General features: G+C 34.5%; 1 protein-coding gene and 1 non-coding gene across 2 annotated transcripts; one reads left to right on the forward strand and one right to left on the reverse strand.

Annotated features, from left to right (window-relative positions):
- Positions 1-13,417: 13,417 nt before the first annotated feature.
- LOC133880798 (small nucleolar RNA R71) lies at positions 13,418-13,524 on the reverse strand. The gene has a single exon (XR_009902414.1). It is a non-coding gene; the product is annotated as a small nucleolar RNA R71 (small nucleolar RNA).
- A 49-nt stretch (positions 13,525-13,573) lies between these two features.
- Positions 13,574-15,388, forward strand: LOC133879203 (uncharacterized). Its single transcript, XM_062317737.1, has 3 exons — positions 13,574-14,145; positions 14,338-14,539; positions 14,624-15,388. The coding sequence occupies exons 1-3, from the start codon at positions 13,574-13,576 to the stop codon at positions 15,386-15,388; spliced, it is 1,539 nt and encodes a 512-aa protein (XP_062173721.1).
- Positions 15,389-15,653: the final 265 nt, after the last annotated feature.

The raw sequence follows: 15,653 nt of genomic DNA on the forward strand, positions 1-15,653 counted from the left end.
AATATCAAAATCAATAAGAAATGTGCATATATAACCATCATTCATAACGTGTAAGTCTTGTCTACCACTGACCCATTTCCTCATTTTTACCATAAGCGGTGCACATTGGGCACGTCCATAGGACCGCTCCCGAAGGACCCATAGGCTCATCCTGTCGTCACAGGGGAGAGCTGCGGGTTAGGAAGCTCCTAGGTGAGGACTCTTCGATCGATAGCCCCACACTTTTGGTGTGGTTGCCCCGTTACCCATCATCATCATCATAAGATCCGGATCACAGCATTATGGTACCGTGAAACAAAACTAGGCTTGACAATTTTTTACACGACCTACGAACCCGACATGAACACGACACGGGAAAATATAGTTTGGGTTTTATATAATCGGGTTCGGGTCATAATCGGGTTGACCCGATTATGACACGATTTTGACCCTTTTTTTTTCTTTTAAAAAAAAAAAAAAAAACTAACCCGAAAGTCCGAAACGAAATGCCCATTTGTGATTCACAGATTCTGTAAAACATATGAAAATTGAAGGAGAGATGCAGATGAGAGAGAGACAAAGATCGGTTGAGGGAGAGATGCAGATGAGAGGGAGAGAACCCGAGAGAGACATAGAGAGAGGGACCGAGCGGAAGAGACTCAAGAGAGAGACGAAACAAGAAGAGAGAGCTGGAAAAGCAGGAGAAGACCCTATGAAGTATGAACCCCATGAGTGTCGACGCCGAGGGAACCAGGACCCGATCTTCCGGTGGATCAAGGCTGGCGAAGCAAAAGGTGATTTTTGGCCATTTGAAGTGATTTCCGGCGATTGGATAGAAAACTACACCTTTGATGATTTCAGATGGGTTTCTCAGAAACTCTTAAGGGTAAATTCTTGTAATTGATTGAGTGATAAATTGATTATGGATTTATGCCATGGCTATGTAATTAATGTGAATTTCTTGTTGGATTTTAGTGTGTTCGGACGGTTTGGTGTGGGTGTGATCTCCCCTTGTTTTGGCTAATCATGGGTATGGAGTTGGGCTGTTGTGGTATGAAATTTTGAATGTGTGTGTGTGTTGGCTAAGCAGTGGTGCAAGAACTGATTTTTGATTGAATTTATGGGTTTTGGGTTGATGTTAGCTGATTGAAACTAGGTGGCCATGGTGATCTTGGATAGTATTTTGATGTTGGCCGTGTATGGATTGATTTGGGGGTTATTTAGGTGTTACAGCAAAGCCTTGTTCCGGCCAGTTATTGTCGTATACAGCAACCATACTATGAAATTGATGCTGGGTTGTATCGGGTTAACGGGTTACGTGATTATTAGTCGTGTTTATCGGGTCGTGTTCGGGTTACCCAATTATTAATCGGGTCGTGTTCAGGTCACGTCACAACCCGATTAATAATCGGATCGGGTTCGTGTAAGACCCGTTTACTTAATTGGGTCGGTCGGGTTGGCACGAACCCGACCTGCAAACCCAAATTGCCAAGCCTAGACAAAACTTTGTGTGATACACATAAAACATATATTCATCATAGTTTCATCATCTTGTTCATATAGCGCACATGTAACATATACATATTGAGAATCATAATCTCATCATCATCTTCATTCATATAGTGCACATGTAACATATAGTCATCAGCTTCATTCATCTATGTGATTCACAGGTAACATATTCTTTATTTCATACTTGCGATAATAGAATAAGAATGTTTAGGTGAAAGAGTCTTTTGAAAAATTCCCGACGTTTCTCTTTTGAAAACGTTTTATTTAAAAAATTTGCCGGGGTTTTAAAGTTGTGTTCCCTTACCTGGACTGGTCATTAGTATTGAGGTCGAGCTTTCACCTAAATAAATTGAAAGAAAAAGCTTAAAAGAATATTCTAAAATTTGTAGTCTAAAACTTAATTAAAGTATACTTTGTACATATATATATACTACAAAACACATAACTAGGGACTCCAAATTGTACGGCCTGTTAACAACCATAAATCCACATTATTTCTTAGTGACTAAACCACCAACAAGCATGACTCACTCCGCCCAATCACAGCAAATCTTCCAAAAATAATAGCAACCCCCATGAATTACCCAATCCTTAGTCCTAAAAGTCCATGACACCCCAACATCATGATATTAAACCAAACTCATACCAATAAAATCTAGCAAGTACTAAAACAAGAAATGTATGTGTACCTTAGCATAAAATTCAACTAGACATTCATAAAATCTTAACCGCATAAATTCTCAAATCGACAAATTCGTAACTCATACCAAAGTCATTTTCCAATATCATCTTCCAGAATAAATCACCCAAACCATTTACGAAAACTGCAATTGAAAATCACACAATAACTCAAGAAAAACCATCAAAGAGTCATAATTACCCAACAATGCATCTATTCAGTACTTCTCACAAAATCCTCTATAAAATAACTCCAAACTCAATTTACAAGTCAATTTTTAAGAATAATATTCCTGCCGTCAAGATCCTAATTCAACAATAATAACCATCACTAAATCATCAATTCTTGGAAGTCATATTTTGAATTAACAAATATAAATTCAACAAATCTCCAACAAAATTGAAGTATCCAAAATCATGTTAGTACCTACTAAGCCGAATCAAAACATAATCCAAACACAAATATCATTTAGCTAGACAATAAGCCAAAACCCATAAAATACCCATAATCTGCCACAAATCCTCAAACATAAACAGGAAAAAAAAAAAAAAACACTCTTAATCCACAATCCATACAGTCAGCACTAAGAACACACAAACTATAAATCAACTATAGGAAATCAACAAGAAAACACCCACACTTAACACTGTTCGGCCAATACGGCTACCCAATCCAAAACCCTCAAAACGCAATGAATTCAATTCTTACTTCTACTCTATACCCAAATCAAACCATGGAATCAAAACTCCAAAAATAATTAACAAAAACCCATTCAGTAATTAAAGAAAATTCCACCATTTTTCCATACCCATTTAGTCATTAAAGCACCCAAAATCAACATCCATTCGGTCTACTGCAGAAAATCCAAAAGAAAGCACCCAACCGGTTTCATTTCCAACAAATCCAGAATTTAACACAGAAAAAAAAAAAAAAAAAAAAAAAAAAAAAAAAATCAACCCAACAAACATGAAATCTCCAAATTGCCCAATGTCCATTCGGTTTTTCCCCAAAAAGTTTGGTACCCGCTTTGTGTTTTCTACCGAAACCCCCATAAAACAAAACCCAAAATCACATTACCCATTCGGTTCCTCAAAACCCATCAATTGAAAATCAAAGTTTGAGAATTCTACTTACCTAAAATGGTTTGCTCTTGATTTGGGTACTGAGAAATCCCTAGAAATCGAGCTCCCCGTGGCTTCGATGGCGCCAAGCCGTGGCCTACCGGCCCAGCGTTCTTGTCCACTCCATCCGGTTGCTGACCCACCGGCCCTCTCTCTCGTACTCCCTCTTTCTCTCGGCATTTCTCTCTCTCCGACAGCATCCCTCTCCCTCTCATTATCTCTCTCAATCTCTCAATTTCTCTCGGTCTCTCTCTTACTCTCATCTCTCTCTCTGTTCGTGCTAGGCATTGGACTGAAGAATAGAGAAGAATCAAGAGAAAAGAATAAAAAGAGAAAGAAGAGAAATAAAGAAGAAGGAATAAGAAAATAAGATGAACAGAGGCTTCGTTTTTATAGAACTTCCAACCCGACCGACCCGATTACATAAACGGGTCCGACACGAACCTGACCCGATTATTAATCGGGTTGTGACACGCGACCCAATTAATAATCAGGTAACCCGAACATGACCCGACAAACACGACTAATAAACGTGTCACCCGTTTACTCGACCCGACCCGACCCGACACCAATTTTATAATATGCATGTTTTTTCATGGAAAAAAAAAATATTTTTTGGGTTAATTATAAGTATATTACTTCAAATATAAAGTAACCGGTGCTTGATGTTGAGTCTAGTTGACATCAAAATCTTAACAATTTTTCTTGTACATAAAAAATTATTCAGTTATCAATTTTTTTCATAATATGCTTGAAATTTTGGGAAAGAAGGGTCAGATTATTTACATAGTCAAAGAAGTGATACAAGGTTGAATTGTTGAGCAAATGGGAAAACTAGGTTCCATACTAAGCTAAGAGCATTATTTGAAGCTTGGGCTTCTCTTACTCTACATTCCTAGTTGAATACCTTTGAAATTTATTTTCACCTAAATGAGGTTTGAAGTTGGCAGCGTTTTTTCATCATTCCGTAATTTTATTTTATTATTATTTTTTTTCTAATTGATAACAGAAAAGGATTCCAAAGGGGGGTCCTTCATTCCATAATTATATACCTCTAAATACAGAAGCCACACCGCATGCAAAATAGAAGCTTAATCCCATGGAAGGTAGTTCCAAGCCCTAGTTTACACAGACTTCCCTAGTTTATCAAGCACATACGGCATACAGAAAACAAGCACATCAGAGACAACTGACAAAAAAAAAAACCACCAATGGCTTCATGTCTTCGATTGCCGGGTTTTTTTTTTTTTAATCGGGTTATAATCGTGTTGGCGGGTCAACCCGCGTAATCGGGTTATAATCGTGTTGGCGGGTCAACCCGCGTAATCGGGTTATAATCGTGTTGGTGGGTCAACCCACGGGTCGACCCGCCAAACACGATTATAATCAGGTCATAATCGGGTCGACCCGATTATGACATGAACCCGATTATAACAAACCCGAACCCGATTTTTTCGTGTCGGGTTCGCGGGTCGTGTCAAAAATTGCCAACCCTAACTTCCAGACTTGATTAACAAGTTGAGTGACGTGAGGGATAAGCCACATGGTAAGATGAGTCATCAATTAATTTTGACAAGGAATATATTCTTTCAGATATTTTTACTAATTCCAGTTAGATTTTATCTCAGTTTATCTAATCAAAGTTAAAAAGTAAAATATCTAATTAAGCCAAGATTAAGTTTTATTTAGTTAATTTAACTTGGGTTAACCTGTAAATATTTTATGTAAAACTTACTAATTAACTTTTTATCGCAAATATTTTTATTTCAGATTTTTACTATTTCAATCAATTAAATTAAAATTTCAATCGAAGTTCATTTTGAGTTTAGTTTGTCTCATTATTATACTGATAATATTACTATGCTAAATATTTATGTAGCACAATAAATACCAATTAATATTATAACATTAATATTAATACAATAACAATTGAGTTTATAAAGCTAATGAATATTTATTTTTATAAATAATCATATTTAAAATACGGGTATTATAGTCCACTTGTTACGATCGTGCAAATTCGCTACAAGTTTACAAGCGAAGACTGTGAAGTGATTGTGTTAGAATGTAAAACATGTTTATGTAATACTGTTCATTTCCGTCTGACAAACTGTTTTAAAAATCAAAACAATTGAAAAGAAAAACACCATAAAAACAAAAATCTAGATATATACATGTTTCCAAGATTAGTTTTCGGTGTTTTCATTTAGTACACTTTGTTTTTCCTCCTCCGTCGAGAGAATTATTATAAGTATAATTATATATATATATATACATACTATGTTACATTTAATACTTGCGACACACTTATATAAATATTGGTATACTTATGTCTTATGACATAAAGGATAATATTATATAAAATATTTCATAAATTATTTAATATTCTTATAAATTATAACTTATATCATATACTAATAACATATAGCATTATAGAATATACTTGTAACATAAAAGTATATAACATTATGACATATACTTCATATATAAATATATATATATATATATATATATATATATTTATATATATATATATGAGTCGAGCCTATACTACAAAAAACTTGCTCATTAGCATCGACCTTTAGTTTAGTGGACACTAAAAGTCCCAAAGTTGACGCTAATGCGTATGTATCATCGACACTAATAGGTCACCCTGTAAACCTCGATGCTGATGATGAACCACCAGCATCAACATATATCGATGCTAATGAGTAATGCTATATGTGGTCAACCCTAAAAAATGTAGCACATATACCATAAGTCGATGTTGATAGGTCTCATCGACACTTACGTCAATACTAATAATCTATTATTAGCATCGACTCTTATATATATATATATGAGTGGAGCCTGTACTACAAAAAACTTGCTCATTAGCATTGACCTTTAGTGGACGCTAAAAGTCCTAAAGTTGACGCTAATGCGTACGTATCATCGACGCTAATAGGTCACCCTGTAAACCCCGATGCTGATGATGAACCACCAGCGTCAACATATATCAATGCTAATGAGTAATGCTATATGTGGTCAATCCTAAAAAATGTAGCACATATACCATAAGTCAGTGTTGATAGGTCTCGTCGACACTTACGTCAACACTAATAATCTATTATCAGCATCAACTCTTATGGATGCTAATACCTTAGATATATATATATATATATATATATATATATATATATATATATATATATATATATATATATTCAGGGCCGACTGGAGCCTTAGGCGATTTCGCCTAAGGCTTCCAATTTAATAAGGCCCCTAATTAAAAAATATTAATAGAGATTTATTTCTAAAAAAACAAAAATTAAGGCCTTAAATATGATCAATACACTTAAATAAGGCCTCAAGTCTTCGTAAAATAAAATTAAAAAAAAGGCAATAATATAATGCAGGGCCCAATTTAATAAGGCCCCAACTAATGAAGATTTATTTTAAGAAAAAAAGTGCTTACAAAAAGACGAATCATCAAAGCATTGTTTCCGGTAATGCCCCCGGTCAATGCCTTAAAATATGCTGCTTAGGGATCTTCTCCTGTCAAAAAATTGCAGGTTAAAAAAAAAAAAATTGCAGGCCTTAATTAATTACCAACGACTTGTGAGATATGGAAAGTCTAAATTGAACACCTTTAATTTTTTGTACGTCTAATTACCGACAACTTGTGACTTCTGAGATATGAAAAGCCTCTACATTGAAGGCCTTCAATTTCTTTGAATGTTGACGTTCAAAATAAAATTAATGAGATATGAAAACTTCTAAATTGAAGGCCTTAATTATTCACTCAAAGTTGAAGGCTTTATCTTCAACGTTCAAAAAATTGAAGGCCTTAAGTCCAACGTTCAAGAATCAAAATAGAATGAAAAAATAAAAAAAAAAATAAATGCTAAGAAGATGAAAAGTTTCTAAGTTTCCATTTTAAATCCTACTTTTTATAAGTTTTTAATTTTTTATCTCAATTTCCTTATTCAAGTCTTATTTGAATTTGAATTTCCCTCTTCTCCGTTTTCATTGTTTCCCAATAGCTTATCATTCAAGTCCTTAAAATCATTCCATATCTAATTAGTCATTAAAAAAAATAGTTAGCTACCAAAAACTCAATTAATCAATTGCATTAATTTTTTTTATTCGGTTTTAAAAAATATTCTTACACTAATTTGTCTTTCCTTTGACAAATCAAGTTTTACCATTCTATTTTTTAAATTAATTAATATTTAATTTTTTATTTTTTATTTTTTGAAAAATGCCTCATTTATACTTTTCGTCTAAGTCCTCAAAATATATCGAGCCGGCCTTGTATATATTTTAATAGGCCATTAAAGTGATTAGATAAGAATTGGAATATTTAGCTGTTCGTTGACTTTTGGTAAGTTTAAAGTTCCACTCGATGCCAATGCTCGGTTACTGGCTCTTGGAAATGCTAAAGAGATAAAAATTGCTCCCTGCCCATAAAGAAACAAATTGATCAAGACCATGAGTAATTAGATAAGAATTTTCCGAACCTAACAGAAGGAGAATATACAAGTACCTCTGTTCGAATTGTTCGACTCCCCTTAATTAGTTGGACATGTGTTCAAGTAGGAATGAAATACCTTACACACTTCTTTCCCCCGAAACCAAAAGGGAAGGAAGAAACTAACATTAACAGTATTCAGTATTCACTACTCAGAGAACGGGTTATTTTTTTGGACAGAAATTTTCTACAAATTGGTTTGTAGGAAATTTCTTACAATTTACATATAAAAGTAGCGTGTGTTCTTTAAGCATGTGAGAATTACATATTTTTTTAATAACATGTGCTTCTCACATGCATTTTTAATAGCATTAATAAAAAAACATGTGATTCTCACATGCTTAAAGGACACATCACTTTTATATGTGGATTGTAGAAAATTTCTTACAAACCGATTTGTAAGAAATTTCTGTCCTTTTTTTTATGTGGTTATATAGATGCACCCCTATAAATAAAATTAAAAAAACAGACACTGCTGATTGCCCCTCACTTTTCAAATCAGATCATTCAATTGGCAAAAATGTGTCAAAGTGATTTTCTCTCTTCTATAGTTTCAAAACCGATTCGTTGTGAAGACCCGGTCAGCCCACCTAATTAAATTGGAAAATTAAGAAGCCAACATAGAAGAGTAACTCAAGTGTCCATGAAAAACTGAGACAGCCACCTTACTTTTTTTCTTGTAACCTGTCATGCACCTACATAGCACTTGTCCTTGCCATCCACATAGCACCTGTCCCCACTAGTCCTTATAAATGGGGAAAAAAAAACAATAGGAACCAACATCCCTTGTCTTTGAACACAGGAGAACACGTAAGTACTCAAACTAGATAGTTCGTATGGAAAATGCCTTTCAACAGGATAATTCTCCAAATATTTTTTTTTTGATTTCTAAGATTTGAACCTGAACATTACCTCATTCCCACGCCGCCCTTTACCTCCTTAACACTATCTTGGGTAAAGAGGATAAATGGGAGGATAAAATGGACGCAGGCCATCTTTATTTTTAGTTAAAAGGATAAAAGCGGGGAGACAAAAAGAAAGAGGGATCAAATTGATACCTTTGGGCTCCAAAGTCGGATGGATCCGGAGAAGAAGAGATGGCAATTCTAGGGATGACAAAGGAAATTCCATTTTCTCCTCATAGTAGAAGTTTACCTTTACAGTGTCATCTAAAACTCTATCTTGCCCAGTGGCTGGAGAGTTGTAGTCCTCAATGTTCTCTTTACTCAAAGTGCAGTGGGTGATACCTAAGATAGTTTATGACTTGTTTAAGTGTTGGAAATATGGATTGCTATTCCATTGTGCCTTAAGTGGACGATTTGTAAGGAACACAGTAGTCGGACTTTTTAGGGGGTGGAGCATATGGTTTTGTCGATTCACATTTCTTTTTTTGGGAGGCTAGTATGATTGGATGCATGCTATTTGTAGTGTTTTTTTGTTGTGATTCTGCTTATGATTTTATTGATTGTATGAATTCCAGAGATTAATTTTTTATGCAACTTTTACACGGCTGAAATTTTGTGGCATTGACATCATGATGCAGTCCACTAATTGAGCAGTAGAGAGCAACATTAGCTCCAGTCACTAGAAAAAATCTATCCAAAGGAGGTTATGCTCGCAGCATCTGACAAAAACAATCTTACTTGTGATCAAGACATCAAACAGAAACATTCCTGAAGGCAGGTATGGTCAGATCGGATGAATTAACAGTCAGTCCATGCTCTGAGGTACAAATCAAATGGTCATAGCCACCCAATGATTAATATGACATAAGTTTATAGAGGGCCTTTAATGATGGTTTACCAAAAAACAATATATGGGTCAAGTCGAAAGGAGAAAAAGGAGAGGAAAAGTTCAGCATCAAAGAATGAATACCTTGTATGGGCAATCCTTCTGTGTTGTATTAGTTCCAGTTTGTTTCAGTTGTATTTGTTGAAGCTTTTTGCTGTTATGTTGGTACTGGTGTTTGTTGTTTGTTTTGCTTTGGTGTTGTTTGCTGCTATGGTTGTTTAGCTGGCTTTGGTTGTATTGCTGATACCTTTTCACTTTTGGTGATTCGTAGTTGTTAATAATATTGCTTACTTATTCATCAAAAAAAAAAATTTAACTACCTACACGGTTGGTTTAGTCTTTAATCTACCAATATGTGGATGATCTATAAGTGTAGTTATGCCAAATTACCTCTTAGTCAATCAGGTAGTCATGCCAATTTCATTTTTTGAAACCTCATAAGGAAATCAAAAGGACGACCAAATCTACCTCAGTTCAATAGCAGATATCAAATCCCAACGAAAATCCCATCTTCTCCACATTCCAAATCCAACCAACGACAAAACAATCTATAGAAAAACTAAATTAAAACAAGAAAATGAAATGCAGAATAGATAAAATATAACCACATTGACAAAACCACACAAATCTAAAGAAGTAAACAACTACTCTAAAAGAAGAGCACCCCAAATTTCTGATTCCACTAAGTATCACAGGAATCAAACTTTCACAATGGCAAAATAGATTGCTAAAGCTTGGGAAACAAACGTACGTACCTAGGAGAATTTGAGCACCCGCAATATACAAAAATTGGACAAGAGCAAGATTGGACCATTGGAGTAGGGTCACTGAGTTCGACAGAGCTGGGTCGCTGACTTGCCGGAGTTGAGTTAAGGAAGGGGGAGAGAGAGAGGGAGAGAATGGCGTGATATTAGGGGAAAGAGAGAGTCGAGTAGAGTGAGAGATAATTTTAGTGAGATATAAGTAGCGCCAATGGATCCCGCCTAAATTTTCGCCAAAACGGGTTGTTTTAATATCAGCGTCGACTAGTCAACGTCGATAATTATACTATCAGCGTCAACAGGTATTTGTCGACGCTAATACTAGTTTTTAATATTTTATTTATATTAGCCAATTAAAAAATCATTTAAGAATTTAAATTTTTTTTTAAAAAAAAATAATAATAATTTTTTATATATTATTTGTAAATTTTTCTATTAAACCTATTTTTTGTTAACTTGTTTGTCCCAAAATCTATAGAGTCCAATTGATAATTTGATTTTCGATCAATCAATAGGATAATACAAATTCCTTTGAGTTTAATCCATTATATATTCAATCATTTAGACAAATGCATTAGGATTGATCAGAAAAATGCAGTATGATCGATTGGACTAATGCACTATGATTGATCGAATGTTCGATCAATCCTTCACTCTTATCACAATTGATCAGACTGATGCAAACATGACATTCAATCGAACCTTCAATGGTGTCAAGTTTGATCGATCAAACTAATGCACTATGATCGATCAGACATTCAATCGAACCTTTAATGGTGCTGAGTTTGATCGATCAGACATTCAATCGAACCTTTAATGGTGCCAAGTTTGATCGATCTTTAATAATATCATGATTTCTTTGAGACTTGGGTGGGGCTTAACGTTTCCTATAATGGGAGGATGCCAGAGATTTATCAGACTAATGCAAAACTGATAGATAATACAAATCCACAAAGTTCGATCGATCGTTAGATTGTATCACGATTGATCATACTAATGATCAATCCTTCGATCTTACCACGGTCGATCATACTAATGCAGAAGGATAATACAAAATCCAAAGAGTTTGATCGATCAAACTAATGCACTACGATCGATCGGATATTCGATCGAACCTTCAATGGTGTAAAGCTCAATCGATCCTAGATAAAATTATGGTTTCTTTGAGACATGGATGTGGGGTTTTGATAATAGCTTAAAAGTGCTTATTTTTCCTATTAAAATAAGTATTATCATACTTTATTATAATTTAATTCTTGCATTTTATATTTAATTGTGGAATATTGTTCAAATATTAATATTAAGATTAAATGATATATTAATGCAATAAATTGTGTTATGTAAGAATTACAAAAGAAATCAAAGAGTAAAAGCCAAGATGTGGGTCAAAAGAAGAAGTCTATCCTATGCCCAAGATAGAGTCCAATGTGTAAAACTATAAGAGGTGAAACCAAACTGCTGGACCCACGAATTGGATAAACATTCTAATACTACAACATGACAAAACCAAAAAGGAAAATGTGTCTTCGGCTCTTATAAAAATAAGCGGAGTTTTATTTCAAGTGTAAGAGAGAGACATGGAACAAAGAGAAGACTGAGATTCTTATAGTAGTACGAATCCCAAAAGAAGAATGAATCTTATCTCTATAAGAGAAGCAAGACGGCAACAAACAAGACGGTCGGAAAATTGCAGAAAAGAAGGAAGAAGACGTTCAACTCAAGATCAAAGAAGACAGCGACGATGGTTCAAGATTTATTTTTATTTTCTTCTCAGTTATTTTATTTTGCTAGCACGATGTTTATGATTTTAACGATGAAATTTATTTACATAATCATGTCTAGCTAAATTTCTAACTGAGGCTAAGGGTGAAACTTTTAATAAGATTGTAGTATTTATTTTTCAACTTTTTTATGGTTTTTAATGTAAGATCTTTTTAATTGATTGCATGATTTATTCTTAGAAAAAGGTTTTTGTTCTGCAAAATTCCTTGATTCATTGTTAACTACGGGTACAGTGAATGCTTTGAATTCCCTGCGAATCAAATAACCAATTTTGCGTAATAAAATCAATCAATTTTAAGATTAATCTTTCGATGATATTTTCTCTTGGTATTCACTGATCTATTCTTCGATTATCACATGAGTTGCGAAATAAATATTATAATTTTGTTAAAAGTAAAACCCCAATGCCTTAGCGATCCCTTTTAATTGTTATTTTCATTATATATTTTATTTGCATCATTGCACTAAATCATCTATCATAAATTTTTCTTAATTTTATTTTTTTAGTGTTCTTTGTTTCCCAAATCCCTGTGGTTCGACACTTGACTTCCGAGAATTACTACTTCGCAACAACCTGCACTTGGGTTCGCACACTTAAGTTGTCAACAAGTTTTTGGCGCTGTTACCGGGGATTTCGGTGTTGATAAAGAGCACAAGAATGTTTTAACAAGGTTTGCTTCGATTTGCGATTCGTCACTTATCCGGAAAACTCGTTCCATCTTTAATTTTCTATTTTTTTTTTTTTTTTTTTATTGTGAATGCTTTGTATTGTGATCAGAGTGGTCGTTTGATAAAAATAGAATTTGAAGTGTGTTTAGAAAATTTGTTTGAGTCTTCAATATATTCTCACACACTTGGCACGATGGCTGATGATGGTAGAAATCATGGGGAGAATGAGAATTTGAATCATAATGATCCACCAATGCGGTCATTGCGTGAATATTTGTAACCCCCTCGCAGCAGTACCCCTTCATGCATTATTTTTCCTCACCAAGGTAATAATTTTAATTTCAAACCAGGTATGATTCCATTACTTCCTAAATTCCATGGTATTGAGTCTAAAAATCCTTATTTGCACATAAAAGAATTTGAGGAAGTATGTTTCACTTTTCATGACCAAACTTGTAGTGAAGAATTAGTTAGGCTTAAATTGTTTCCTTTCTCTCTAAAAGATAAAGCTAAGACTTGGCTTAATGCTTTGAGACCTAGGACAATAGGCACATGGCAAGAGATGCAAACTAAATTTTTCAAAAAGTTTTTTCCTATTCATAGGACAGATGCTCTTAAAAGACAAATCATGAATTTTGTTCAAAAGGAAAATGAGACATTTTACAAATGTTGGGAACGTTTTAAAGATTTGTTAAACTCTTGCCCACATCATGGCTATGAAATTTGGCGCAACATTAATTTTTTCTATGAGGGTTTGATGCCCCAAATGCGCCAATTTGTTGAAATGATGTGCAATGGTGAATTTTTAAACAAAGACCCCAATGAGGCTTGGGAATACTTTGACCACCTAGCTGAAAATGCTCAATCTTGGGACACCACTGCCCCTGAAAGTTCTAGTAAGACCAAGCCTCCTACCACTACATCTAGTGGGGGTATGTATCACCTTAGGGAAAGGGATGACTTATATGCTAAAATTTCAAGTTTGGCCAGAAAAGTTGAAACCATGGAATTAAGGAAAGATAATGAAATCAAATCTGTGCAAAAAGAAAAAGTGTGTAGCATTTGTGAAGTCAGTGGACACACAACACGTGAGTGTCCAACTATTCCAGCTTTAAAAGAAGTATTGCATGAACAAGCAAATGCCATAAACACTTACAAAAAGCCTTTTAATTCTCCATACTCTGAGACATACAATCCGGGGTGGAGGAATAGCCCCAATTTTAGTTGGAGACAGGAAAATAATGCACCACCACCACCTCAAGAGCCCTCTAAATTTATTCCTTATCTTCCCCCACATAAGAGGACTCTTGAGGATACGTTGCAAACATTTATGCAAGGGTAAGACACATTCAATAGTTGCACATCACAAGCCATCGATGACATAAAAAGCACTCTCACCAAGATCACCTCATTTATGAGCATTCAAGAAAAAGGAAAGCTTCCATCTCAACCTGAACCTAACCCTCGATATGGGGTAAATGAAGTCCAAAATACTCAAGTAAAACATGCTAAGTCTATCACTATCCTTAGGAGTGGAAAGGAGGTTAACAAAGAAATCCCAACAAAGGTTTCAGAACCCAAGGAAAATTTAGAAACCAAGGATGATGACATGTCTAGTAAGGTTGAGGATGTTGAGGAAAGAGTGTATAAGCCTATTGCCCTATTCCCCCAAAGGTTGCTTGCACCTAAAATGGGGACAACAAATCAAGATGTCTTGGAAGTGCTCAAAGAGGTAAAGATAAATATCCCTTTGTTAGATGCCATCAAATAAATTCCATCATATGCAAAATTTCTGAAAGATCTTTGCACTGTAAAGCGAAAGCTTTTTGTGCAAAAGAATGCATTTTTAACAGAGCAGGTAAGTTCGATAATTCAGCAGAAAATCCCTTTCAAGCATAAAGGCCCTGGATCACCCATTATCCCATGCATCATTGGTGATTCTAAGATTAATAAAGCATTGATTGATTTAGGATCTGGTGTCAATTTACTACCCTACTCAGTTTATGAGCAGTTAGGTCTTGGTGAATTAAAACCCACCAAAGTTGTTTTGCAACTTGCCGACCGATCTGTTGTTATACCGAGAGGGATAATAGAAGATGTTTTAGTTCAAGTGGATAAATTTTACTTTCCAATGGATTTCATTGTTTTAGATACAAAGCTTGTTGCACCATCTAGCATTGACGTTCCTGTCATTTTAGGACGGCCATTTTTAGGTACTTCTAATGCTTTGGTTAATTGCAAGAATGGAATCATGAAGCTCACATTTGGAAATATGATCGTTGAGTTGAACATCTTCAACATTTATAAGCAACCTGCCATTGATGATGATGAGGAAATTGTTGAGGTAGACATGATCCAAAATTTGGCGGAAAGTAAATTTGCTCATTCTATGATTTCTGATCCTATAGAGGCATGTATACTGAATCCCAACAGTGATGATATAGAATTGGACATGGCTAATGATATTTTGGATGCTAATTCAATGATGGACACTAATGGAAGGAACCCATGTTTTGAGGACTTGTATAGTCCCATTAAAACTCATCCATCTAATTTCATAGCACCGAAAATTGAAAAATAAAAAAATGGCAATGCTTTTAAAGAAAAATATTTGAACCCATTTTTTGAAGATTGTGAGCTTAAGAATGATCTTTTAATCTAGTGGATCCCGTTTATTAGGATTTACCAAACACCTAAATGTGATTGGAAATTGTAGTAGTAGTGTTAGTTTAGGTTGAGGTTGTGTTTTTTTTTTTGTTTTTTTTTTTTTTTTTTTTTTTTTGCTTTTGCTTTTTTTTTTTTTAATTTTTTTTTTTGTTTTCTAACCCATTTTTCAGATAATAAAG

The sequence above is a fragment of the Alnus glutinosa genome, chromosome 10, assembly GCF_958979055.1.
Source record: "Alnus glutinosa chromosome 10, dhAlnGlut1.1, whole genome shotgun sequence".
NCBI classification, from domain to species: domain Eukaryota; kingdom Viridiplantae; phylum Streptophyta; class Magnoliopsida; order Fagales; family Betulaceae; genus Alnus; species Alnus glutinosa.

Coding starts and splice junctions, on each gene's coding strand:
- LOC133879203 (XM_062317737.1), top strand. CDS start 13,574: ATGCGCCAATTTGTTGAAATGATGTGCAATGGTGAATTTTTAAACAAA. Junction 14,146..14,337: donor TTGCAAACATTTATGCAAGG/GTAAGACACATT, acceptor CACTATCCTTAG/GAGTGGAAAGGAGGTTAACA. Junction 14,540..14,623: donor TCTTGGAAGTGCTCAAAGAG/GTAAAGATAAAT, acceptor TGCACTGTAAAG/CGAAAGCTTTTTGTGCAAAA.